A 22,960-nucleotide genomic window follows, 5' to 3' on the forward strand; every position below is an offset into this window, starting at 1 on the left:
CTGCTTCAGTGCTGAATTATCTGCCCTTTCCCGTTCATGAAACTCGCAACATATACTGACTGGTGATGAGTGACTTCTTGGATGATGCACACAGCTTCGCAGAGCTGTAGTAGTTCAACCGCTTGGCAGGCTGTAGCTACAGGACTAGACGGCGCAAAAAGCTAGAGAGGAATGCAGTGGTGTGTGCGTGTGTGTGTGTGTGTGTGTGTGTGTAGCAGTCCAAAGTCCAAAGCGGAGTTAAGGTTGACAGGGTAAATCTAAAAAAGGGGGCTGACGATGCTGCACGCCACCAAGCCGCTTCACTTTGTTGCCGATCAAGACGACGCAGATGAATGACTGGCATCTGCAGTGTCATCAAAACGAAATAAACGAAACAATTTCCGCAATTATCCCTCTTCATCTTCCCCCAATGTTGTTGCTGTTGTAGTACCCCAACCCCGTCCACCATTGTACGTTGATGATGGACTTTTCTTCCGAAGTTTGGTCATGACATCATGCCCGCCGCCCAAATGCATCGCAAGCATGTACTATTTCTGCCCTGTTTCTGGCTGTGTGCTTCAGTATACACCGAGACGGCGGTGGCAGATTCCGTCAAACGTCGCCTCAACTCGCAGCTCTGGCATGGGGACGAACCCCTCGTAGCCCGGATTGGCGGCATCATCATCGCCTTACTAGCAAGCAGCGCATGCGCCGCCTTCTTCTGTTCGCCCTCCGTCACAACCCGAGATACGAGTGCAATGCTCTCTGACTGACCCCCGCTACAGTATTCCGACTGGTTCAGGTGAGGAGCTGGCGATTACTCCCCCTCATGGCTGGTGTGAGCTTTCCTTGTCGCCCTCTCTCGCGGATTCCACTGCATACAAGGATCAAGCTGACAGCTTCTTGGTATACTACGATCGATAGACCTCCTATTTATCTACGTCGACTCCTTCATCTTCATTCTGGGCTCGGTAATTCTACAGTATGCCTTCGACCCTAGGAACGACAACCACTGGTGCGCATCAGCTACACTGCTGTGCATCTGTGGCTACCTGACCGGCAAGGTGCGTCCTATACTACTATTTATACATCGTTGGCTAAGAAACGACTGACGTTTTCACATGTAGCTGGTAAGAGCATTCAAGGATTCCTTGGGCGCCTATGTTTTGCCTCGAAACCCCGACTGATTGCGACGTACCAGTTGATATACCTTTTCTTCTCGGATCGTGTGGTTAGTACATGCTCATTCCGTTTTCTTCACAGTCCAACACTGACAAATCTTTACTGGAAGCATATCGTCCGAGGCTGTGCTACTCCGCGCTTGCGATCCAAGTTCTATATAGTGAACAACTTTGGAGCAATACGTATGACAACCCCATATTATCGCGGGGGTAGTACAGTCTACTGATCGGTGATAAAGTCATATTCGGGGCCTTCATGGCGGTATTCTTGGTCTAGTGAGACATCGCTTATCTATCTTGCCCGTACGACATACCAGCGGCCATACTAACTGGTATTTCTCACAGTCGCTTCAGTCATGTCGAGGATGGCGCATGCATCATCGGTATAGAGCAGCGAGCTCTGGTCATCCCCGTCGCCTTCGATGTGTTCGTGAGCGTATGCATTGGTCACATAAGCTATGATTGCGCTTGGAAGACTCGCTGATAAGAGACGCTCAGATATATCTCAGTGTCCTGTTTATAATACCCCTCATGAAAGGAACATGGAACGTTCATTTCGAGCTCAGGGGTAGGACGATGTCTTTAGGGACTCAGGCAATGATGGCACATTCTGCAAGCGCAAGGCTGAGGAGGTTGGCTACGAAGAGTCTCATTGGGTCATGCGTGACCCTTACGAGCAGCGGGTCGTAAGTTTGGCCTTGCGTCAACTTCTTGAGCCCACGTGTTGATATACTGCTGACTTCTATCTACTGTAGGAATCTCATTGCTTTGCTGGTCCTCAACGGCGAGCCAGCATGGCTATGTCTTATCTGTTGCAAGGTTGACAGTACGTTATATCGCGCTTGTATGTGCACAGCGAACTCGGACGCTTACGCTTTACTTCTAGTTCTCGTCAACGCGTTGGTAATCTTCTGGATCACCTCGACCAGGGATTCTTCCGCCTCGGCCAAATCTCTAGGGACTTCAACAGGACCCCAGTGCTTGACTTCCAGGCTTCTCACTGTGCCAGCAAACCAGCCTGAATCGGATGATCTAGACGTCTTGGCGCACCCGGGACATGCGTGGGTCCCTCCGCCGAACTCGGTCTCAGGTTCCCGGCCTAACGACCTGTCTATCGACAACATCTGTAAGTCATGGTATACTATGCAACCTCTACCAAACTATTCCGAGATCCCTAGCACCGAGGTGCGCCCGAACCTCTGTGTGCATTACTAACCCATGGAACATTATAGTGGACGGGATGGTGAACACCGATGACTTTGTACGGCGCAACGACAGATCTCCTCGTGGGAAACAGAATGGCATGTATACCGAGGGCTTGGAGAACTTGCGGGAGGAGGAGGAGGAAGAGAAGAGGGAAGACCCGTGGTATTGCTCAGTGCCGAACAGCAATGCGGCGGCGTGCACAAATACCCATGCATAGTAATATTTGCTACACCTATTTCCTTCTCAGAGTAGATTATTTTAGCTCTTATCCTGATCGCCATTTAATTGCTAATGTTTAGTTGTTATGAAGATTATTGCGAGAAAATCCCAAAGGAGTGATGTTTAGGTAGAGCATTGTCCCCTTCTCTACTGCAAAGCGGTGCATCCGGTCTCTCGATCAGTCCTCGCTGCCGACGCAGGCAGGGCTCATCTACAACCCGGACCGACACTAAGTTAATCGACGCGAGCTACTGCATGATCCTGGTGTATTCGTCGCAGTTAGTATAAGTAAATAGGTAGGTCTTTCTTTACCCAGCCGTGATGTCCGTCCTTCGTAATATAGCCACTTCACAAAGTTGAGCAGTATCCAAGGAAATTTGAGGATTTCTCTCTGTCTCTCTCTCTCTCTCTCTCTCTCTCTCTCTCTCTCTCTCTCTCTCTCTTTGTGTTCTCCCTCTCTTGCCACATGCTCTCATATCTGGTCAATGACCATACCGCATACGGTGATGTGCAAATGTTGGGAGATATCTCTCCGCACTTCTCTGCAAGTCTACCAGACTCCAGATGTATCTAGATCCTTCTATAGACACGCTGTCCACTTCTGACTAGGTCTATAAAGACCCAGCCTTTATCCGGGCTTCAGGAGATGGATAGCCAAGGAGATCAGACAATACACTCCTTCACCCCACCCAACAGCAAACTTGTATACATTAGTGCCATTTAGTTATAGTGTAATACGGTACAGTACGATCAAACTTGGCCTAGTATCTATTGATAACATATTAGTAGCCAATAAGATGGAATTTGCCAAAGCAAGAATTCGGCTTCCTTTTCTTCATTAAAACCAAGCCCCAAATGCATGTCACATGGGCTGTCAGGCCCCTCACTCTTGCCGGTGTCTAGGCTCTGGGGGCCTCGATGGATAATTGGCCTCGCTAAATGAGCTCGGTGTCGTGTCATATGCAAGAACGTGGCCAGAAATCTGCGTTCTCGGTCTTCTTCCCGGTAATCTGGTAGACCAGTGTAACTATCAAGTTAATCCGGCAATCCAGGAGACAAAGTCAAGCGAGGTACGGAGACGAGACGGCTCACAATGATCAAACTGGACAGTGGAATGATAGGCCTATCATGCTGCAAGAAAGATCTCTTCATAACGGTTGTGATGCTCAATATGGCAGTAAGTATTGGAGAGGCCGAACCGGGTTTCCAGCCAGCTAATGGACGAAACAACCCGACAAATATTTCAACCTGGGTCCTAGGTTTTCTTCACCTCAAAGGGATGTCTTTGGCTTGCTATGGTGTCTCATAGAAAAGAATGTCTAAACGTGTACTGGTACCAAGTAACATCGTAGTCCCTTATAGCCATGGTTTGGCATATTACGGCCCCTTCGTCTGACTCGGAACATTGCCGGCTACCCATGTGTCTTCTCATGATTCTCTCCTTGTCGTGTAAGACGCTTATCTTATTATTTTCTCGATACATGGAGAACTTCACGCCAAATCCTAATGTGCCACTGGCAGGCACTACCAGAGTCGCCACGCCTCATGGGCTGACGGCCTACGTTTGGTCAGCCATCAGTATCGCCACCATACTTGTCAGTCTCTGCGTCACCGTATGCTACCAGAACGAGTTAGAACGGACAACATCTGCATTATCCTTTCTTGGAAGTGCCTCCTCCCAGTGGCCATTATTCAGATGGATTACACGGCATACTGAAGTGCCGGCCGGATCGCTCTCGGAGCAGACACAACGTAAAATCTGGAGCAGATGGTGAGGTGGTAGTTCCCAAAATGAAGCTACCCCGGACAACACTGTGGCGCATCAAGGGGAGCTTCCTAGCCCTCTTCTTCAGTCTTGTACAGCTCATCCCTGCTTTCCGGCGCCTTTGGTATGCCGTAGCTATCTTCACAGCATTTGGTGTATCTCGCGTGCAGCCCACCCTCCGACTACTTCTGCGCTGCTGAGCAATGTCCCCACAGGCACTCGGATCTTCCTGGTATGAAGCCGATCAATCTGACTCCCATGATCGAGCAGGTGCGGTTTACGCAGGGAGCGATTCAGCAGCAAATTCGACGTCATCTTCTCCACCTCTGTTGATATCGTATACGACTTGATGAACATGACACTGCCTCTGGCCCTTCTCCCGAAGCTTCAACTTGATATTCGTCGGAAGGCTGGACTGGAATTTGTTTTCGCCGTCGGCCTTGTCATAGTCTCGGTTCCTTGCGCTCGGATGTCGTAGGTTCTCGCGGGTGACCAAGTGGACTGGTTGGATTGGCAGTCTGGGGGCTCTGTCGAGGCCTCGACCTCGGTGGTGGTGGTATGTCTCCCGCCACTCCTTATTGAATTCTGGCCGGGAGGTACTCATGGCGAAGAAGTCGAGCCAGAGGGATGCCAGTCACCCGCTAGATGATGGGTGTAGCCAAAGCAGTTTTCATGCCACCATCGTGGCAGAGACCATTCCCCTTATGATATCCAGGAAAGCAAATACACACCCATGTGAACGGAAGGATCTACGTGCAAGAAACATGTGGTCTGCGGCATGACACTAGAGAAGTCGATTTCGAAAGTTCGTCGAGAAGGTATGATGAGGCACGGGTCATAAAGGGGGCACGGATAATTTTAGCAGTAGGTTGTTGGGGAGGCTGTGATGAAGAGATGTGATGAGCTGGGATGCCTATGGATGCCCGTCACTTAGCATAAGTTCATGACTAGGATATTCAGATGACCTTGTTTCATCATGCAAGCTCGAAGCGTTCTCCCGGTTGCGTGTCGAGCTCCGCTGTAGGTTTCCCACCATCCTGCGTGGTTGACGGCGCCTCAGCTGCGTTCACCGCCGGCGTAATCAGAACCTTGTCATGTCCACGTTGATCATCAAGTTGCGCAGCATCCCTGGTCTCTTGGTATGGCGGTTTCTCATACACTCCGCCTGTACCTGCGCTTCTACGGCGCCGTAGGAAGAAGGCCAATAGAGCTGTGATCAAGAGCGCGCCTCCGCCCGACACCAGCGCCAATGCCAGCTTTCGCGCCGGTACTTAACCCCCCAGCATCGCTGTTGGCCGGATCCGGCGCGTCAGTCTGTTGTGTGTCCGAAGACGTGCCAGTTGTGGTCGCGGTCGGGGCAGCTGTGGATCCTGTAGTGGTCGAAGCAGAAGTGGTCGTGGCTTGTTTGCGGATGTAGAAAGATGGGGACACGAAGGGCTGGCTGAAGTCGGTACCGTACACGATGTAGAGGTAAAACTGATTTTGTTCCCATTTGTTAAAGCCGTATATGGCGGGCCTGGGTGTCCAAGTGTAGCTTGTTGGGTAGTTGGGGGAGTTTGCTGTATGAGCAGGGTTAGCAAGCCGCTACTTGACGGAAGGAAGCAGTCCAAAGACGTCGCGACATACATATCAGCCATTTCACCGTCACGTTGCTGCTCGAGTAATACCCGAGCGACAAAAGGGAATAGGCAGCTGTGCCCCCGTCCATTCCACCTTGACTTTCCCGCCGGCGTGGTAAATGTTCTTTCCGTCCTGGCCGCCGGGAGTGATGAAGGTCCCCGCGGCTTTGACAAGTGGCAGGAGCGATAGTGTCAGCGACACAAGAAGAGAGAGAAGCTGCATGATATGGTGTGGCGGCTCTCACGCAAGAGAGAGAGAGAGAGGCAAAGAGGAAACGAGAAAATAGAAAGAGAAGGTCGGCGCCGGTCGGTCAGCAGCAAAGCAATTCAGAGGAAATCGCATCGACCCTTTCCCACATTTTCCCCCGGCCAGCAACTGCCTTATCCACCGTAATAAGCCAGCAGGTTAGGTAGTGCCTGGTGTCAGTGTAGCGTCGTCCTTTGGATGCTTGTTAGTTTGATCATCTCGGCCCCGGCACCCTGGCTAGATATTATTAGCATGCAGTTTTCGTGTAAGAGCAGCAGCGTCTGTCGTGATGATTGGTGGGCGCAGCTTTCCACCGACCAGGGGGCTGGGTCTGTAACGGGGATGATCCCACTAAGGCTCAGCCCAAGCCGCCAAGCCCAAAATAGCGCCGCCCTACTATATTGCAGGGAAAGGTGACCCCGAGCAAAATCTCACAATTCAGTGAGGAGGGTATCCATTTTCCCGGGTGCATCGCCACTTGTATCGCCGCTACTATCCGACATTCCACTAGTGCACTCGGACAGACCTAACCTACACACTATTGACTAGTGACTAGGTATTGTTCGAGCTTTCTTAGTCTCGGCACGAACGATCCTAGACTCTGACTTCCAGAACCATTGTGGATACGACGACATGGACCCCTCGCCTGCCTTCAGCCGTCTTAGTAAGGGTGAAATCATACTCATCACAAGGCGTCTCAGGCCTGCTCGGGTCGGCCACCGCAAAAGAGGCATTGCAGTGGGGGTTTCACGTACGCGGTATCACCCGGGATCCCTCGAAGCTGTCAGAGTTGAAGGCAAGATTCGACAATGACTTCGGAGAGGGCAAGTTTGAGGTCTGCTGCGTGGAAGATATCACAAAACCCGAGTCTTACGCACCGTACTTACCCGAGGTTTCGGGCGTCCTTCACATCGCCAGCGATGCATCATTCCGGCCGGCTCCCAGAGAGACCATCGATGGAACCGTCGCCGCCACCGTGGGCCTCATGCGTGAAGCTGCCAAGTTCCCATCCGTCAAGGCCTTCACCCTGACTTCTTCGCGTGTCGCTGCGTTCAACCCGCCAACGCGTGAGGAGCGCTTGCGGGTGGCATCCAATATGTTCCTGCACGACGCCGCCGAAAGAGCCCTTGCCACGCCGGCCATCGATCCAGACCTGCCAAGCCTATCCTATCAGGCAAGCAAAGTGGAAGGCGAGAAGGCAGCGTGGGAGTTCTACCGAAACGAAAAGCCCGGTTACGTTTTCAACGCCATCTTGCCCGACTGGGTGAACGGCACGCCAGTGAACCCGCGGCTCGGGTTTTACACCACATATACCTGGTTAGTCGAGTTGTACAACGGCCTGTACGAGCCCACCAGCATCTTCCACGTCTTCACCAATCCGCCGAGCACATCCGTCGCACTACGGGACGTGGCGCCGCTGCATATCATCTCGCTGGCCGCCGGGGACGTCGCCCAGGCCATCGTGAAGGTTGACTCTGCCTGGCAACCACCGGAGGGGTGTGTCGAGGCTATGCCTCGTAGCGATATCACGGTCCCGAACCAGCGGTTCCGAGACTTGATACAGAAGTATTGCGGTAGACCGTTGATTAAACTCGATGAGGCCATTGCCGAAGTTGTTCATGCCAGCAAGTTGGCTTGAGCGTACTTTTTTTTGTTATTAATGCTTCACACCATACTCTAGATGAAGGTAGTCATCCATTCTGGCTACTAATAATCCTTTAAATATTTAGTATTACTGCTCGTCCTGCTTACCTGCCGGTTCTAGATTGGTCTCCAGCAATGAATACTACAACGGACTACTGAGGACTGTTCTATCCAGTATTTCTTCTATGGGTTCTTCGTTTCTCTTTCAGCTTCGATCGATGTCAAGTTAATCCAGCAGAAACGAGAGACTCAAAAAGAGCAGGTCATCCGCAAAACTAGAAACCTGCCAACCCATGTGATTACCATGGATCGATAAAAGCTTGAGTATTGCCTCCACAATGGCACAGAATTCGAACAATTCTCTCTTTAACTCTCTCCGATTATGGGGACTCAGAGACCTGCATATAAAAGGCTGCCCTCGCTCCCTCTTTCTTCTGCTTGGGTCGAGTCCTCCCACCATCCCACACCACACCCATCCACCGTCTGGAGTGGAGGAGTTGAACCCCAAAGCTGCAGCCTACCACTCGGCCTATCACTCACAGGTACAAGGGTATTGATGGAATTGGACTTTGGGTCATATTTCAGTCGTCTTTGCTCTTTGTTCAAGTTCGACTCCGTGCAATGTCGGCTACTAGGCAGAAACACCAGTTTTTCCCCCAAGAATCAGGCTCTTATTTGAGTATCAGGTTACCCCTAAGTGTAACAAACTCAAAATGAGAAGCATTATACCCAACACCTTCCAACCTCTGAGAAACGAACCATTTGCCATATATGAGTTCCAGGGATCGACCAAAGCTTAAGAGAAGACTTCCACATGATGGAGAACCCCCGGGTGTCCCTACCTACCTTTCTCCGATGGGGACTCGGAAAAAATAATATATAAGAGTTTTTTTCTTCTTCTCCTACGCTCACTTGTCAACTTGATTGTTACATACACACCACATACAAACCTCGCATTATCAGCCAGCTCTGACAATAATCTTTTCTTCAGAGACTGAATCAAGAGTGATATTTTGAGATTGAATCAATTCTCCATCTCTTATTTCAAACACCTTGGCTTCCGAGAAGCAGCCGTTCTGCCTTTAACAATAAAGGCTGGCCCTCTTGTATATATCCACAGACGACAACCAATTTCTACTACGTCCCCTGCAATATAGCACCAGGACATCAGACAGTTGATCTGCCTACGCTCAAATTCTCAAGGAGCTTCTATTCACGCCTTAAGTGGCTATTGGAGACAAACCCATTGCTGGGTCTAGCTGCACATCCTACACAACACCTGAAAGACATTGTTTGAGCCCAGACAAAGACTTTCTTCTGAGAATCGACAATCTGTATCCCGAGGTACACCAGTCAAGATCAACCACAACAAAGTGGCAAGAGCTTCGATCACAACCACCTCGACACCAATTCAATTTGGTTCAACAAAGTCAAAAAGATCACCACAACAGGCCACATACACCATTCACCTCCAACCAAATCACCGTTTACCCACACCCAACTCCAATCATGGACTGCATCATGGAGAATGCCCCATCTGCATTGACGATGGCCTCTCGCCGGTTTCCTATGAGAGAGAACGTGCTCACATGTCCCGAATGTCCAGCTGCACACGGGTACGAAATCATCGAAGAGTTCAAAGATGGTGACTGGGTATGCACCGGGTGCGGCATGGTGGTAGAAACGATCATCGACGACGGGGCAGACTGGCGGTCATTCGCCAATGATGACGGCTCCGGCGGCCCCGATCGCTCGCGTGTCGGAGGCCAAGCTGGAGAAGAGCTCTCCACCATCATCAGCTTCCAAAACAATGCTAGCAGCCTAGCCAAGGCCCAAAAGCGAAGCAAAGATGCCGAAAAGGCTTCCATATCGGTACAGAGGGGCTATTCCAGAATCAACGACTTCTGCGAAAAGCACGGTCTGTCCACGGCGATCAAGGACCAAGCGAATCAGATGTACAAGCTGACGCAGGACGCACACGCATTCCGCGGCAAGGCCAAGCAGGAAGCCTTGCTGGGCGCCCTCGTGTTCCTTGCATGTCGTCAACTCAAACAGCCACGCACCTTCCGAGAGGTCCATGCGTGGACCAACAACCCAAAAAGGTCATTATATCGACCTTCCAGTCACTTCAAACATATTTGGCGAAGGAGGGGAATTCCAAGATGGCGAAAGGCGCCCCTGCCAGCACCGGGGGCGAGCAGTCCAGCACGAAAGCCGGGAGGGTCAAGGAGCCCGTGGCCCGTTTCGTCTCGTTCATGGAGTTCAAGCGCCCCTTCATTGTCGAGACTACCGCAATGAGGCTGGCCGAGGAGGCAGAGACGATCAACACACCGTTCGACGGCCGTGCCCCCACCTCACTGGCCGCCGCCTATACCTGCATAGCATCGTGGCTGGTGGGAGAGCCGCGCAAGTGCAAGGAGATCGCAAAGCGCTGCAGTGTTGGTGAGGCTACTCTGAGAACTATCTTGAAGTCATTTGTTGAGATGAAAGACCAGCTTGTCGACCAGACTTGGAAGGGAGTCGATGCCTCGCGCTTGAAGGACATCATGGAACGGTAAAGGCACAAGATGGCCTTGTCCACCTTTCCCTGGCGGCAGGCAACAGGAAGGTGGGTTTCCCTGGGAAACAGGCGACCACCATGTGTTCAGGCGAGGCTAGAAGGGTGGTGATAGCGTGATGTCGGGAATGGGTTGGAGAAAGTGCTGGAATCACATGGGATTTCATGTATGGCCACGACGGACCTGGGGTCTACGATGGCATAACATATGGATAATATAATGAGAAATGAAATAACGAACCCCATGAATCAACGCGGTAGCAGTTCAGACTCAACAGTCGACATTGTGACAGACAGGCAAGGCAGGTACTTCCCCAGTTCAAAAATCGGTGCAAGTGCGGGTGCTGGTGTCCGCGCGAGAAGGCAGCATAACATGTTCCCATAATTACATAACCAAAAACGGAAAATATTTCCGTTATGCAATATGCAATCTCGTATGCAAGGGACCGTACGACGGTATCTAGGAACGCATCTGAATGTAATCTGCTGTTTCGTTTCGTTTGGACCTTAATGGCCTCCGTAGAGAGCGATAATATGAGAATCATGCCTCGATGCGACGCTCGCTATTGACTCTCATTAGCCCCAACTGGCTTGCGCGTCCATCGTGCAATTGTGATGGCTGTATGAGTGCAGCATCGTGCCTTTCAATAGTGCATCACCGCCCATTCTCGTTTGAGAATGGTGCTATCGTAACATGATGGCCGGATCCTCTCGCCTATCCGACATCACTACAAATACGTTCATGTCTTCTGCTTACATTGGCCATCATCAGCACTCACTCAGTACCTAATTCATTGATCAGCCACGCACTCTCTTGAACAATTGCATCGCTCCAGCCTTCCAATATCCACCAACCTAATCACAATGAAGGCATCTTTCATCCTCGCATCCGCAGCTCTTGCTGCTGCTCAGGGTAGTTTCCCCGGCGTCCCTGACTGCGCTGTAAGTCTCCCACGCCCCCATGCATCCCACGTTGACCCGCCGACATTGACCTAACCCTCCCAAACAGGTCGGCTGTATTAGAGATGCCCTCCCCAAGGTCGGTTGTGGTCTAGACGACAAGGCCTGCCAATGCAACTCTGACACCAAGTCCCGCATCACCCCCATCATCACCCCCTGCATGTTCGGCTCTTGCTCCATGAGGGACCTCTTGAAGGCGCAAAAGGCCGGCGACGCACACTGCAAGAGACTGGGCTACAGGTCCGTTGCTGCCCGTGGCGAAGACTTCTACGGCCTGCCTCAATGCGCTGTAAGTTAACTTACCCCCAGCGTACACACACATCCCGGAACCGCCCTGGGATCCTGGTACTAACCTCGCCTCGCCCGCAAACAGATTCCCTGTATCAAGGAGTCCCTGCCTAAGGTTGGCTGCACTGTAGGCGACATGGCCTGCCAGTGCAACGATGACAAGCAGGCGGCCCTGACCCCCATCGTTGCTCCCTGCATGCTCAGCTCTTGCACGTCCGCTGAGCTCTCGCAGGCCTTAGAGGCCGGCGTGGAACAATGCGACGCCTGGGCCAGCCAGCCGACCAATGCCCCCGAAACCACCAAGGCTCCCGAGTCTACCAAGGCCAAGGAGACTAGCAAGGTCCCCGAGAGCACCAAAGCTGAGGAGACCACCAAGGTTGTCGAGAGTACCAAGGCCGCCGAGGAAACCACCAAGGCTGCCGAGACCACCTCGTGCGATACCACCGCCAACGGATCCTCCAAGCCTACCGAGACGCCCGCTCCCTACCCCACTACGACCATCTCGGCCAGCGTAGCTGTCGTGACTAGCAAGGAGACGGCGACGGCCAGCGGCCACGGTGCGATCCCGACCACGACCACTCCTTCGTATGTGCCCGTCGCTGCCGCGGCCACCCAGGGTGTCGCGAAGCTTGTCGGCGGAGTTTTGGCTGGTGCTGTCGGTATTGTCGCCGCTCTGTAAGTGGACGAAAGTCCATGGTCAGAACCTGTTCGGGGGTCACATTCCCCGTCTCATGTTTCATGGGTTATATACGGGAGTGCCATGAGGAGTAATGGATATGGATAATATGAGATGCATACCTTCGATTCGTTTGGGCATCTATACTTTGATGCCTCCTGGTAATTTATTAGTTAGCTATTAGTTAATTCACATAGACTTTCGTTTGACACCTCGCTGAGATGATGGGCCCCGTAATGGGGACAAAAACAATACATATGATGATATGAATATGCGGTTTATTCTTTCTGGATGTCCCAGTACCACCAGCGTCGCGCGGTGTGAATAAGCGTTGGTGATGATCGTTCCGAGGATGGATGATAAGCATGGTGTAGCTGAATTTGCACCCCAACTAGTCACCCATGTTCAGGCTCGTCAGGAAACTAGCTGATGGCGCAAAGAACGTCGTCCCCGTAAGCGCCGCCGAGTAGTCCAAGATTCGATCGTGCATGCCGGGCGGAACCTCGACGAACATGCGCTCAAGCATCTTCTCGACCACCCACAGCCGCCGCGAGTAGCCGATGAAGTAGGTGCCGAACTGGTCTGTTCCTGGCCACCCGAACGGCATGTTGTCCCGTAGAATGTCGTGCTCTTCGCCCGTCTGCTCATTCACGATGGTCGTGAGCGTCTTGTGTGCCTTGGGCTGCGCCGTCGCCGTCACGTCGTCCAGCTCCTCGTTGGTCAGCTTCGTCCGCCCGATGACGGACGCCTGTTTCTCGGTGCTGAGAGAGTTCCACCGCGCCATGTCCTGTAGGTACTTCTGCACCACGACGTATCTTCCGCCCACCGCCGCGGACGTTGCGAAGAAATCAGTATATGCCGAGGCATTGTTGCCGTTGTCACCGGGGACCAGAACGTCGGATTCCGCAACGAGCACCGATTATGGCAGCGACGCACCCACCGGGTTCGCTGTTCCGTCCACAAAGCCAAGGAGGTCTCGAGCATCGAAGTAGCGGAAGCCTACCGTCTCGTCGACGACCTCGACCACGCGGTCGTCGCCCCTACCCAGCGAATCCAGCAGCTACCGCTCGAACTCGAAACACAGGTCCCGCCGCTCTGCGCGGATGTGAAACAGCAGGTCACCGCGCGTCGACGCTTTGCGGCGCGATGGGCACCCGGTGGCGGGCCATCTTCTTCTGCTGCTGGCAGAGCCTAGTAGTAGACAGTGGTCGTCCTTGGCGAATTGGGATCCTTAACGGCAATGATCCGTAATCGTTTTCCTGTATCCTCGCGGCGCGACATTTTACAGATGAAGACCAAGGCGAGGAGTTAGGGCTGCTGGCGATGATAGCGAGTCTGTTGGATGCAGCGGTCCCGATGAAGCCGTAGCTTCTTCCTGGGGCCGTTATGTCTTATAGAAGATGACAGCTTCTGGAACATCATTACCGGAAACCTGGAATTGCTACCATGCATTAAGTGAGTTCCAGAGTTGCATCATGGTCTCCTAGGTATTCGGACTGACGAGCATATCCCCATACCCCGCTCATGCAAGGTGCTGATAGAGTTTCCGCTGGTGGTTGTTGGACCCATCTATTTTGTTCGATACATATCCTGTCATCCATCATTGTCACAGGCTGGTCGCGCTGCTAATTAGGGTGGCCTGGGATGGCATTCGCCTAGCAAGCAGGTCGTTCGAAAGAGTGCTGCTCATAGAGCATGTAGAAAGAAGTGAGGCTTACATCCTTGCCCAAAGCCCGAGGTGCCAGAGGTGCAGGCCACAGTGCAGGCCCCCAGTAAGCAGCCCCTCAGCGGCCCCCACAAGGTAAGGCGACCGACCTGCACTTGCCCTGTTGCCCTGTTGCCCCACGCTGCTCCACATCTATGTACCTTATCTTTAGGCGGGGAAATAGCGTTTGCTACTTCCTTCAAGTGGTTGCCTGCCCAAATGCGGCTATTGCTGCTTGTGCAGGTGAGGTGATTGGCATTGATCGCTCTCTTTTTTGGTGCAAACACATTCAACATGGCCGGCCTTCATTATCATCTTCTCAACTGATTCTAGGGCTTGCTAGAGTACAGGAGTCATCCATTCTGAGCCCATCTCGGACAAGTCAACTCTAAGCCCCCAGTGGTTAATATATACATCTTCCCATACCCAACTTCCCTCTATTTCGCCGCCTGCAGCACTGAGGCCTAACATCTCCGGCCTTGAGAGCTGTGCAAACGAAGCAACCCTTTCTAGCTACATTGCTCAACCTCGATTCGTCCATCTCTACGTTAATCCTATACCGCTTTCGCCTCACTGCGATGCGACCGGGAATTAGCGCCATGGCGCCCGTCGTGGCGAATCAGCCTGACACTGACAGTATTGCCGATGACTGGCAAGACATCACCAATGCTACTACCGACGATACTTTCTCTTTCGTCTCCTTGAGCATATCCGAAGACAGCCAAGATGAGGATGACGGTGCCTCCAAGTCTAAGACATTATCACTTTCGCCGCGCAATGCTGATGCCACCAAAGACCCTACCAAATCAAGTCCCACTTGGACATCAGATGAAGAAAGTGAGGGAGAAGAAGATCTCGAATGCCTCGGTGATGTTGATAATGCTGAGGGCAAAACAAAAAGTGCAGCAATGCCAGAGTCTACTTGGTCTTCGACTGCGTCCATGAATCAGATATTGGACGCAGACTGGAATCCGCCCTATCTCTTGAAGGTCACGACGTCGCTGGGGAAGCTCATTGGCGAAATCATGAGCGCCATCAGCTTCCATGGCAACTTCTCACCACTCGAAGGCACCAAAGAACTACGAAGCGAGTGCGGTAGAGTCCGCGACGCTCTTAAGACGCTCGAGCCCATCGTGGAAGGGTACTCGAAACACTGGGATACCCACCAGACTAGTGATTTGCCTCTAGACCCCGGACTTTACGAGTGGATGTCAAATCTCCGCATCGAGCTACTGGGGTTGCAACGCCTGCTCCAACGTCATATTGGTGAAGCCCATTCCGCATCCAGCGCCGACGACGCTTCTTGGGGTATCTCCAAATACAAGTCTTCCCTGGTCGAGTCCAATGCTGCGATAAGCGGGTTCATTCCCATTCTGCAGGCTGATTATGACGAGTTCCACGCTGCTAACCTACACATGGCACCGACCAATGGTTCGCCAGCGGCGGGACAGTACGAGACTCATTGGGGCCCGGGAAATGATGCATCTGTCTCGCGCTTACGGCGTGAGCTGTATGATCTGAAGGATGAGATTGATTCCTCCCAAAGCGAGTTCTCCGCCCTCGTCCAGCGACAGGCTGCGGCTGTGGACTTAGAGACTCTGCAGAGCCTTGCCAGATCATACGCTCTTATCAAGGCGGGCCTCGGTACGATGCTATCCAATCATGCCTCGGAGTGGCTCGACTACAGTATGGCTGGTGGGATCACGTACCACGAGTTTTGCCAACTTAACCCCGATACCATTCGGTCGCTGATCCTCCAGCTTCGCGATGTCCGCAACAGCCTCGACAGCGAACGGCGCAGTTTGATGGCCAGATATATGTACGACCCCGATTTAATACTTGACGGTCCATATGTGGAGGACAAGGAGCGCGACGTTCAGACGTTGATAGCTATCCAGGACACACTTTGCTCGTTGTTGAGAATTAAACCTCCATCCCAAGAACGAGCACCTGCAGAACCCGAAAATTGAGCCATAGTTATTACGATAATGTAGCATGATTCATTTAATCGGATGACCTTTTATCTGCCTTCGTAGGTATGGCCTCGGTGGTCACCTGGGAATCATCCATTACAATCATGATAACGACAGGCAATGGGCAAGGTTGGAGTTAGGGTTATGTTTCATGTCCCCAAAATATAGCTCACAGTGCAGGCGCTTAATAAACTGAATGTCTTGAACGATGATGTACTGCAGTCTTTGTTCGGCTTGAGACTGTACCTGTCAAATCGGCATCAGCAATCAGAAAGGTCAAGCTGAGCATTGATATTGTAGGATCGGGACAATCTGCTCTTTTTCCTGCTCTTCTTCTACATGACCCCTAGCATGTGTCTACCTCATCTCGTCTCCGACCCGAATCGCTAACCTGGGTTCTGGAGCAGTCGCTTATACATTTCTTTCCTTTGGCTTTTTTCCTTAGAGCGATACTGCATGCATACGTGCTTGGGGTTTTCATAGTCAACACCCGTTACCACCCAAACGGGGAACTAGTAGTGACCCTCGACCGTCAATGTTCCTGTCTTCGTTATCATGAACTCGTTAATCGCCACGTCCTTCCCACTCTCCTTTCCAACCCCGCTATGCTTGATGCCGCCAAATGGGGCCTCGGCCGATGAACAGTTGCCCGTGTTCTAGATGTACGCGCGAACGCACCATGTCAGCATCCACAGTTCGGACCCGTCATGACTGTATGCATGAATGTCTTAGAGGAGGGAAACTTACAAGTCCTATCATGCCTGCCTCGAGCTTCTCGAACATACGCCACAGCCGATCGACGTTCTTGGTGAAGACGTAGCTCGTCAAGCCCATGGGCGTGTTGTTGGCGCGCTTCGTCACCTCCTCCTCCGTCTCGAAAGCGTATATGGCCAGCAGCGGCGCGAAGACCTCCTCCTGGCTCATGGCCATTTCGTCGTGCATGTTGATCATGATCGCCGGCGCCATGTAGTGCCCGTCCGGGTGCCCCTCGACCGCGTGCCGCTTCCCCGTGCCCAGCACGAGCTCCGCGCCCTGGTCCAGCGCGTCTCGGGCGAGCTGCTCGGCCTTGTCGAGCCCGCGGGCCGTCGTCAGCGGTCCCATCGTGACGTCTTCCGACATGCCGTGCCCGACTCGGATGGCGGACGCCGTCTTCTCGACGAGCGCCTTCACCAGGGCATCGTGGACCCCGTCCTGCACGTAGACCCGGTTCGCCGTGACGCAGGCTTGGCCCGCGTGCCGCCATTTGAGCGCCATGAGCTGCTCGACGGCCTGTTCCAGGTCCGCGTCGTCGAAAACGATGAAGGGACAGTTTCCGCCGAGCTCAAACGTGGCTTTCTTGAGGTTGGGTGCGCACAAGGCCGCGATGATCTTGCCGACGCGCGTGCTGCCCGTGAAGGTGACCTTGGCCACGGCCGGGTGCAGGCACAGGGCCTCGGCGACGGTGGGCGTGTGCTCGAGGCTCGTCGGCACGATGTTGAGGGCTCCCGGCGGGAAACCCGCGCGCGCCGCGAGCTGGGCCAGGGCCAGGGCCGTCAGCGGCGTCTCGGGCGACGGTTTGACCACCATGGTGCAGCCGGCGGCCAGGGCGGCGGCGGCCTTGCGCAGCAGCAGCGCGACGGGGAAGTTCCAGGGCACCAGGGCCGCGACGACGCCGACGGGCTGTTTGATGGTCAGGGCGCGGCGCCCGGGCACGGCGCTCACCACCGTCGCGCCCTCGACGCGGTCGGCCTCGCCCGCGAACCACCAGGCGAAGCTCAGGGCGTAGTCGAGCTCGCCGCGCGCCTCGGCCAGCGGCTTGCCCGTCTCGGCGACCAGCACCCGCGCCAGGTCGTCGCGGTGCGCCTCGATCTCGCGGTGCCAGGCGTGCAGCAGCTTGGCGCGCTGCCGCGGTGGGGTCTGGCGGTAGGTGGCGAAGGCGATGGCGCTGGAGTGTACTGCGGGCTCAATATCGTCGATGGTGCTGTCGGCACTGTGTGCCCAGGTCGTTCCGGAGCCAGGATCCTGTACTGCGAAGGTACCGCCACGCCGTGCCGGAATGATTTTGCCGTGGATGTAGCAGCTGGCTTGCTGTACAAGACTCTCATCGCTGAGTTGGAAGGGCAGCTGGATGGCTGTGGTTTGCTTGGTGTCCGGCATGGTGACTGAAGTCGACGTCAACCATGCCCAGAATTGGTGAACTACTCCTCGAGGTGAGCTGGAATCCGAATAGGCCCTATTTCTGGTGATTTGGCTACTCGAATATCTTCAATCAGATGACACGGGTTGGTACCAGTTGTTTGTCGGATGAAGCCGATGACGTACATCCGCCATCCCGTCGTCCTACTACCAAGGGGAATGAATGATCAGGTGGAGCAACTGGAGAAGGTGCGGGGGATCTCCACAGCGGGAAGGACACCATTTTAGGGGCCGTCGTTAGGATCAAGTATTAATTTCTTGAGGCTTCGATACCTGCACCGTACCTAGCTGCCTAGCAACAGTGAGTGAGGCCTAATTCTTGTATTGATGTTCAGTAATCGTAGAGGCCAGCCAAATCAAAGACAATCAATACATGACTTGTACCCTTACCTAGATACCATTTTCCACTCCAAAGTATTGTCGAATCAGCCCGTATGCCTGATATGATCCAGTGCCCATCTCACACACAGCGGCCACCGTCCACCTCAAGATTGACTCCCGTAATGAACGAGGCCTCCTCACTTGCTAAATAGCAGCAAGCGTTTGCAACATCCGCTGGAGTCGAGCCACGACCTAGTGGCACTACAGATAGGAACCCCTTCCGGTTCTCTTCGGTATCCGGTTTGCCTAGGAACAGATGAGTCCTGCTCGCATTTGGATTAGTTTATTATCGCCATGTGTGCAAATCTGGTGGGGCATTGGAGGAACTTGCATTCCTGTGCTCCCCACGACAGGAGATACCGAGTTGAACCGAATCTGCTTAGGCCCGTATTCAACCGCCATAGTCTGTAGCGGTCAAGTTAGTTTGATGCATTGCTGTGTTTGGGATCAATAGCAATCAAGCAGCTATGCGCCCTCTGCTTTTATGACAGTAGGGGGCTTGGGGCTCGCTCCATTCTCCGCCCGCACCTTGGTTGCATTGATGACAGCCGCCTTGGACGCATTATACCACGTCAGATTGGGTCTTGGCCGCACCCCCGCCGTCGACGCGATCTGGATGAAGCAGCCGGGCCGCCGCTTCTCGAGGAAGTACGGCAGGAGCACGTCGGTCGACAGCCAGACCGACTTGACGTTGACGCTCATGACCAGGTCGAAGTCCTGTTCCGTGACCGTCTCGGTCGGCTTGTTGGCGTACGTCATGCCGGCATTGTTGACCACTATGTCGAGCCCGCCGAACCGGTCGATGGCCGTCCGCAGTAGCGCCTCCCAGTCCGCGCGCCGCGTTACGTCGGCGCGCACAAAGTCGCACTTCAGCTCGGCGGCCGCGGCGTCTCCCGCGTCGTCGGACAGGTCTGCGATGATGACCTGGGCGCCCTCCTCGACGAACTTGGCGGCGATGCCGCGGCGAAGCCCGAGGCGCCGCCCGTCACGATGGCGACTTTGAATTGGAGACGGAGCTGGGGCGCCATTTCGGGTCACAGTGTTTGATGAAAATTGAGTAAAATGAGCTTCAAGTATCGATGCGTACCGGCAAGGCTCATCCAACGCTAAGCATGGGGAAGAAGAAGAAGCCGGCAAGACTTGTTCAGGGTTTAAGCTTCAAGATGATAACCGCTCTCCCTCCCAGGTGGAGACTTCACACATTTCGGATGACAGCTATGGGATCGATCGATCAATGCCGAAGCTCTCAGCAACGTGCAGCTAGCATGCGGGGTGCATATCCGAAAGTCCGTGGCTGCTGCGGGGCAGGGGCAGGGGCAAGAGCAGGGGCTAGAGACTACAACGAACATTCGTCAGGGTGGTAATGGTTGGTCCGGACCCTGTCCACCGGAGACGTCTGAGCTGGTCCGTTCCTCATATTTGTAAGTACTGTAAGTGCATGTGGTGGTACCAGTTAGAGTTCGGCACCACCGCTAACGGTATCGAATGTCACATATTGTACGACGTGGTAATAGTAGCGCGCGGCACAAAGCAAGACATGGAAATGGTCATCAAACATTACCCCGCCCTCATCGGAGTTCAGGTACTATAGATACAGCAAGCAAGACCAGAAACAATTGTCCGTGGTGTTGTTGCTGAGTGTTATGATTCTTTTCACCTCTCTTCTTTTCCAGACTCACCGTTTGGTAAATAAATCCCATCAACTTTGGCCTTTAGATTACCGGCTATCTATCTATACATAGTCAATATGCCATCCTCCATTCCTAACGATATCTACCAGTACTCGCTTTGGCCCGCGTTTGCGGCGGGACTGAGCAAGGGGGGCCGCGAGTGGCCGACCTGATTAACCACGGAACGTACGGCGTTGGAGTCTTCGAAAGAGAGCTCGGACTCCTCCCAGAACGGCGGTGGAGGATCCGGCGCGCTTCCTTTCGCGACGCCACCCAATGAAATGGTCCAGATAGAAGGCAAGGCGTACAGCATTGCCTACGACGGGACCGTGCAGGAGGCGGAGCCCCGCGCGACGCTGCCCTACGCCATGGTGACCGTCTTCCAGCCCACGCAGCGGGTGGAGCTCCACTCGTCGTTCACGTTGGCCGACCTGCGGAAGGTCGCGTGGCCGAATTCCCCTATGCCCTTCCGGATCACGGGGGCCTTCCGCAGCGTCCACACGAAGCAGGGCCTGTACGAGGAGGTGGAGGGGACGATATTCGGCTTCATGATCCCAAAGTGGCAGGCGGCGGTCAGCGGGGACGAGTACTCGCAGATGAGGTTCATCGACGACGACCGGCGGCAGGGTGGCGGTAGCGTGCTGGGTTTCGAGGCAGGAGAAGGCGTGTTGTTGGAGTCGGGTGGGTGCGGACGTTTTCATCTCGGGTTCCCTCAAAACGAGTTGTTCAATCAGCTGAAGTTTTAAGCACATTTCTACTTGGCGACAATTTCCAAAGCAATCGGATTAATTTCGCACAATTTTCTTTATTCGAAGTAGAAGACAGCGACTAATGTGTACCAACCATATGAAAGGAAAGATATGGGATGGAAACCCGGCATGACAAACACCATCTCTCGTTTTCAATATTACCACTTGACACCTAGGAAGAACCCGTCCGAAGATTGAGCAATCTTAGTCTTCAAAGGAAAAGCAGTCAGGGGAACAAAATAAAGTCATCCGAGCGATACTCGATTCTTCTAGGCCTTTGCGAAGTTCTTCCTATGTATCCCTTGGCCTCCATTACTACATCACTGTCAGCATTATAAATATGTAGCTGGGACATGGCAACTGACTTTGGTTTTCCAGCTTGTTTTGCCTGCTGACGGAATACCTGTGTGCTTCCGGGTTGGTGCAACAGGCACAAAAGGACTGGGCCGATGATGGAGGATCAAAATCTGGCGTAGAGAGCCGCTCTATTTCAGGTGCCCTTGGTGGAATGGTCGCCGAAACGCCCCTCTCCCGTGTAGTTTGCTGCCGTCGACGGCGTCGGTTTGGATCTCTGCTAGACAAATTGATGACCTCGACAGCAGGATCGAACGAAATCATCTTGGGCTCCTCATGGAGTTTGTTCTGGCTGATTGTGGCATGGCTCCCCCTGGATCTGTGATGTTCGCTATGCTGCCGCGATACCTTTGGCTGGAGGGCGGTGGCACGTGACTCTACCCCCGGCTCTGGGTTGGACCACTTTCTCACTTCTGCTCTGGATTTCAAACCAGCAGCAACCGCGGTTGATCTCGCCGGAGCATACGAGGTATCATGCATCTGTAGGTGGTCCAGAGACGATTGTCCGTGCCGTCTTATTGGTCCTGCAAATGAAGCATCTCGGCATCCCTCCCTTCCATGAATATCGACCATTCCGCATAGCTCCTGGGTACTCTGTAAGTCCCCATAGCATCACTGAAAGGCGACGAAGTATCTCGGGGTGCATTCATGTTAGCTTCCTCAGGAGTCTCAACCATTGCCTAGTATAAGGGGAGTTCCCACCAGGCTGGTTCTGTGCACCGCCAACCATGTGATGCACCGGCGTCCTATGCCTCTGGAAGAGCAGAGAGTCATAGTGCGGGAAAGGTGTGGCCCGGTATGCTGCAAGTCTATGTTAGTTTCGGAGCGCTGACATGGCGGGTGCGTAGGCGGTAAGAGACATACACGGGAGGGACGCCATAACTAGTATCAGATAGTTTTCAGGGGGTCAGGGGCTGGGGATTTTGATGCAAGTGGATGCAATCGATGGTTGTGGGAGTCTTATCGATGGAAACAGAGGATTCTGTATTTTTGATAGATGAAGGAGGAGAAGATCAGAAAAGGAGGGTAGAGGAGGGAAGGGGGCTTTTAAAGTGATAGACCCTTTTATGACCTGAGGTCGAGCCAGCCAATCAGAGCTCGCAGCGGCTTCAACCCCTGCTCCATCCTTCAACGCCCACCACCTGCCTATCAACGTCGGCCTGAACCCTCCCCTTCAAGAGACTATTTCCATGGGTTCGGGGTTTACTCTTCATGCATCTCTAGTTCAACGGAAGCTACAAGACGTTATCACACCCTACATACACTGGTGCACATCGAATAGGGGCGAAACGAAAACAGGTCCCTGCGCTGCCATCCATCATCCTTGTAATATATGAACTGCGTATACTACATATCATCAAACGTAGTCCCTTGAAACAGTAGAAATATGCATAAAGTCTGTAAGAGGCCTCATAATACCGCCATTGTGCGATGACAGCATGGGGCACAACCTGGATACTGCCTCTGCTTTGACGTGAAGATGTCAGGTCTTCTGAGGCAGAAAGTTCGCATAACCGGATTGCTTTATGACCCTCAAGTACTTTGTGTAGTACCGGAAACGCAAATACGTTCTAAGCAGGGCAGTGGTGCTTGCTCTTCTGCAAGTGGTTGT

The 22,960-nt window shown here is 53.3% G+C and overlaps 12 protein-coding genes across 12 annotated transcripts; 7 read left to right on the top strand and 5 right to left on the bottom strand.

Moving 5' to 3' along the window:
- Nucleotides 1–1,760: 1,760 nt before the first annotated feature.
- PG994_009457 (uncharacterized protein) lies at nt 1,761–2,583 on the top strand (the record flags this gene model as incomplete). Its single annotated transcript, XM_066860866.1, has 4 exons — nt 1,761–1,846; nt 1,916–1,986; nt 2,047–2,286; nt 2,393–2,583. The coding sequence occupies 4 exons, from the start codon at nt 1,761–1,763 to the stop codon at nt 2,581–2,583; spliced, it is 588 nt and encodes a 195-aa protein (XP_066714455.1).
- A 1,793-nt stretch (nt 2,584–4,376) lies between these two features.
- Nucleotides 4,377–4,999, top strand: PG994_009458 (uncharacterized protein; the record flags this gene model as incomplete). The annotated part of the gene is made up of 3 exons (XM_066860867.1): nt 4,377–4,474; nt 4,621–4,804; nt 4,829–4,999. The coding sequence occupies 3 exons, from the start codon at nt 4,377–4,379 to the stop codon at nt 4,997–4,999; spliced, it is 453 nt and encodes a 150-aa protein (XP_066714456.1).
- Nucleotides 5,000–5,529: 530 nt separating this feature from the next.
- On the bottom strand, nt 5,530–6,192 carry PG994_009459 (uncharacterized protein; the record flags this gene model as incomplete). The annotated part of the gene is made up of 2 exons (XM_066860868.1): nt 5,530–5,909; nt 6,018–6,192. The coding sequence occupies 2 exons, from the start codon at nt 6,190–6,192 to the stop codon at nt 5,530–5,532; spliced, it is 555 nt and encodes a 184-aa protein (XP_066714457.1).
- Nucleotides 6,193–6,849: 657 nt separating this feature from the next.
- Nucleotides 6,850–7,855, top strand: PG994_009460 (uncharacterized protein; the record flags this gene model as incomplete). The annotated part of the gene is made up of 2 exons (XM_066860869.1): nt 6,850–6,880; nt 6,918–7,855. 2 exons carry the CDS (start codon nt 6,850–6,852, stop codon nt 7,853–7,855), a joined length of 969 nt encoding a protein of 322 aa, XP_066714458.1.
- Nucleotides 7,856–9,369: 1,514 nt separating this feature from the next.
- Nucleotides 9,370–10,418, top strand: PG994_009461 (transcription initiation factor IIB; the record flags this gene model as incomplete). Its single annotated transcript, XM_066860870.1, has 2 exons — nt 9,370–9,933; nt 10,008–10,418. The coding sequence occupies 2 exons, from the start codon at nt 9,370–9,372 to the stop codon at nt 10,416–10,418; spliced, it is 975 nt and encodes a 324-aa protein (XP_066714459.1).
- An 863-nt stretch (nt 10,419–11,281) lies between these two features.
- On the top strand, nt 11,282–12,344 carry PG994_009462 (uncharacterized protein; the record flags this gene model as incomplete). The annotated part of the gene is made up of 3 exons (XM_066860871.1): nt 11,282–11,359; nt 11,427–11,666; nt 11,751–12,344. The coding sequence occupies 3 exons, from the start codon at nt 11,282–11,284 to the stop codon at nt 12,342–12,344; spliced, it is 912 nt and encodes a 303-aa protein (XP_066714460.1).
- A 388-nt stretch (nt 12,345–12,732) lies between these two features.
- Nucleotides 12,733–13,510, bottom strand: PG994_009463 (putative iron-dependent peroxidase; the record flags this gene model as incomplete). Its single annotated transcript, XM_066860872.1, has 3 exons — nt 12,733–13,156; nt 13,274–13,381; nt 13,464–13,510. 3 exons carry the CDS (start codon nt 13,508–13,510, stop codon nt 12,733–12,735), a joined length of 579 nt encoding a protein of 192 aa, XP_066714461.1.
- A 1,135-nt stretch (nt 13,511–14,645) lies between these two features.
- PG994_009464 (uncharacterized protein) lies at nt 14,646–16,016 on the top strand (the record flags this gene model as incomplete). Its single annotated transcript, XM_066860873.1, has 1 exon — nt 14,646–16,016. One exon carries the CDS (start codon nt 14,646–14,648, stop codon nt 16,014–16,016), a length of 1,371 nt encoding a protein of 456 aa, XP_066714462.1.
- Nucleotides 16,017–16,531: 515 nt separating this feature from the next.
- On the bottom strand, nt 16,532–18,155 carry PG994_009465 (uncharacterized protein; the record flags this gene model as incomplete). The annotated part of the gene is made up of 2 exons (XM_066860874.1): nt 16,532–16,675; nt 16,767–18,155. The coding sequence occupies 2 exons, from the start codon at nt 18,153–18,155 to the stop codon at nt 16,532–16,534; spliced, it is 1,533 nt and encodes a 510-aa protein (XP_066714463.1).
- Nucleotides 18,156–18,654: 499 nt separating this feature from the next.
- On the bottom strand, nt 18,655–18,977 carry PG994_009466 (uncharacterized protein; the record flags this gene model as incomplete). The annotated part of the gene is made up of 2 exons (XM_066860875.1): nt 18,655–18,838; nt 18,946–18,977. The coding sequence occupies 2 exons, from the start codon at nt 18,975–18,977 to the stop codon at nt 18,655–18,657; spliced, it is 216 nt and encodes a 71-aa protein (XP_066714464.1).
- A 63-nt stretch (nt 18,978–19,040) lies between these two features.
- PG994_009467 (uncharacterized protein) lies at nt 19,041–19,603 on the bottom strand (the record flags this gene model as incomplete). The annotated part of the gene is made up of 2 exons (XM_066860876.1): nt 19,041–19,486; nt 19,522–19,603. 2 exons carry the CDS (start codon nt 19,601–19,603, stop codon nt 19,041–19,043), a joined length of 528 nt encoding a protein of 175 aa, XP_066714465.1.
- Nucleotides 19,604–20,526: 923 nt separating this feature from the next.
- Nucleotides 20,527–20,991, top strand: PG994_009468 (alpha-acetolactate decarboxylase; the record flags this gene model as incomplete). The annotated part of the gene is made up of 1 exon (XM_066860877.1): nt 20,527–20,991. The coding sequence occupies one exon, from the start codon at nt 20,527–20,529 to the stop codon at nt 20,989–20,991; it is 465 nt and encodes a 154-aa protein (XP_066714466.1).
- Between the last annotated feature and the right edge of the window lie 1,969 nt (nt 20,992–22,960).

Source organism: Apiospora phragmitis (assembly GCF_038363925.1).
Source record: "Apiospora phragmitis strain CBS 135458 chromosome Unknown utg000008l:1.0-3514335.0:1.0-3519231.0, whole genome shotgun sequence".
Classification (NCBI taxonomy): domain Eukaryota; kingdom Fungi; phylum Ascomycota; class Sordariomycetes; order Amphisphaeriales; family Apiosporaceae; genus Apiospora; species Apiospora phragmitis.